Here is a 916-nt window from a genome sequence, read left to right as displayed (position 1 = left end):
AGCAAAGTCTTTTTTTTTTTTATTTTGGCAAGTTTTTAAGAGTGTGAAGGAAATGGAAGAACCAAAAATGGTGGCATTTGATTCATCAAGAGAAGCATTTTTTTACCTCCATTCCTTAATAAAAGAAAAAGGAACATTAGCATGGTTTGGGATTTCCATGCCACTTGCAGTGTGATAGTCATTCTCTGCATTTCCATCAAAGGTGCCACAGAGTCCCACTGTATGTCTGTAATCTGAACTGGGTGCCCTAAGCGTTAGGCTCATCCCCCATTCACTCACATCAGCACGAACGAAAGCTCCAGAAGAAAACAGAACCTAAAATGAGATTGAAAACAGCCTCATGAGAAACTTGATTTTTCATTTTACCTATTCTGTAAGCAATTATTTACCACTTACTGTTACTTTTCTTCCTAGGTAGGATTCAGTGATTCTGACATTGCTTCCTGTTGTGTCTCTGTTTATTACAGATAAGTGTGGCTGCGATTCATGGAGCTGACCACTGCACATGTCAAATGCAATTATATCACTTCCTTCCTTAGCAACAAAGCCACAGTTGCAGGATGCTGGGTAGTGAAGGCTTCCACAGTCCCACTGGCGAACATGAACTTCAAAATCTCGAGATGTACTCTTATAGAGAACAAATGTTCCTGTTTTGAAATTGTCATAGACTCTGGAATCAAAAGAATAGCACATGATATCACTTTGGTTGTGAAATAACAGTATCACTACATGTCAGCAACTCTATTTTCAAGCAGATTTCTAGTATTTGGCGAACATTGATACTGAAACTCATTTTCTCAAGTCAGAAAAAACATTACAGCTCAAGGAGCAAAACACAGCTTTACCCTGAGCCAACACCATCATATCTTCCTCTGAGCAGCTCTAAGTTGAAAAAAAAAATCTTGTTTTTACAGCA

The 916-nt window shown here is 38.4% G+C and overlaps 1 protein-coding gene across 1 annotated transcript; it reads right to left on the bottom strand.

Moving 5' to 3' along the window:
- Nucleotides 1-106: 106 nt before the first annotated feature.
- On the bottom strand, nt 107-670 carry LOC102036171 (von Willebrand factor D and EGF domain-containing protein-like; the record flags this gene model as incomplete). The annotated part of the gene is made up of 2 exons (XM_005431588.1): nt 107-315; nt 397-670. Coding segments are annotated over 2 exons (483 nt in total), but the record flags the coding sequence as incomplete, so codon positions are not given.
- Nucleotides 671-916: the final 246 nt, after the last annotated feature.

The sequence above is a fragment of the Geospiza fortis genome, unplaced genomic scaffold (assembly GCF_000277835.1).
Source record: "Geospiza fortis unplaced genomic scaffold, GeoFor_1.0 C13355639, whole genome shotgun sequence".
NCBI lineage: Eukaryota > Metazoa > Chordata > Aves > Passeriformes > Thraupidae > Geospiza > Geospiza fortis.
Note: the sequence above shows the minus strand (reverse complement) of the source record. Positions and strands in the feature narration are given on the sequence as shown.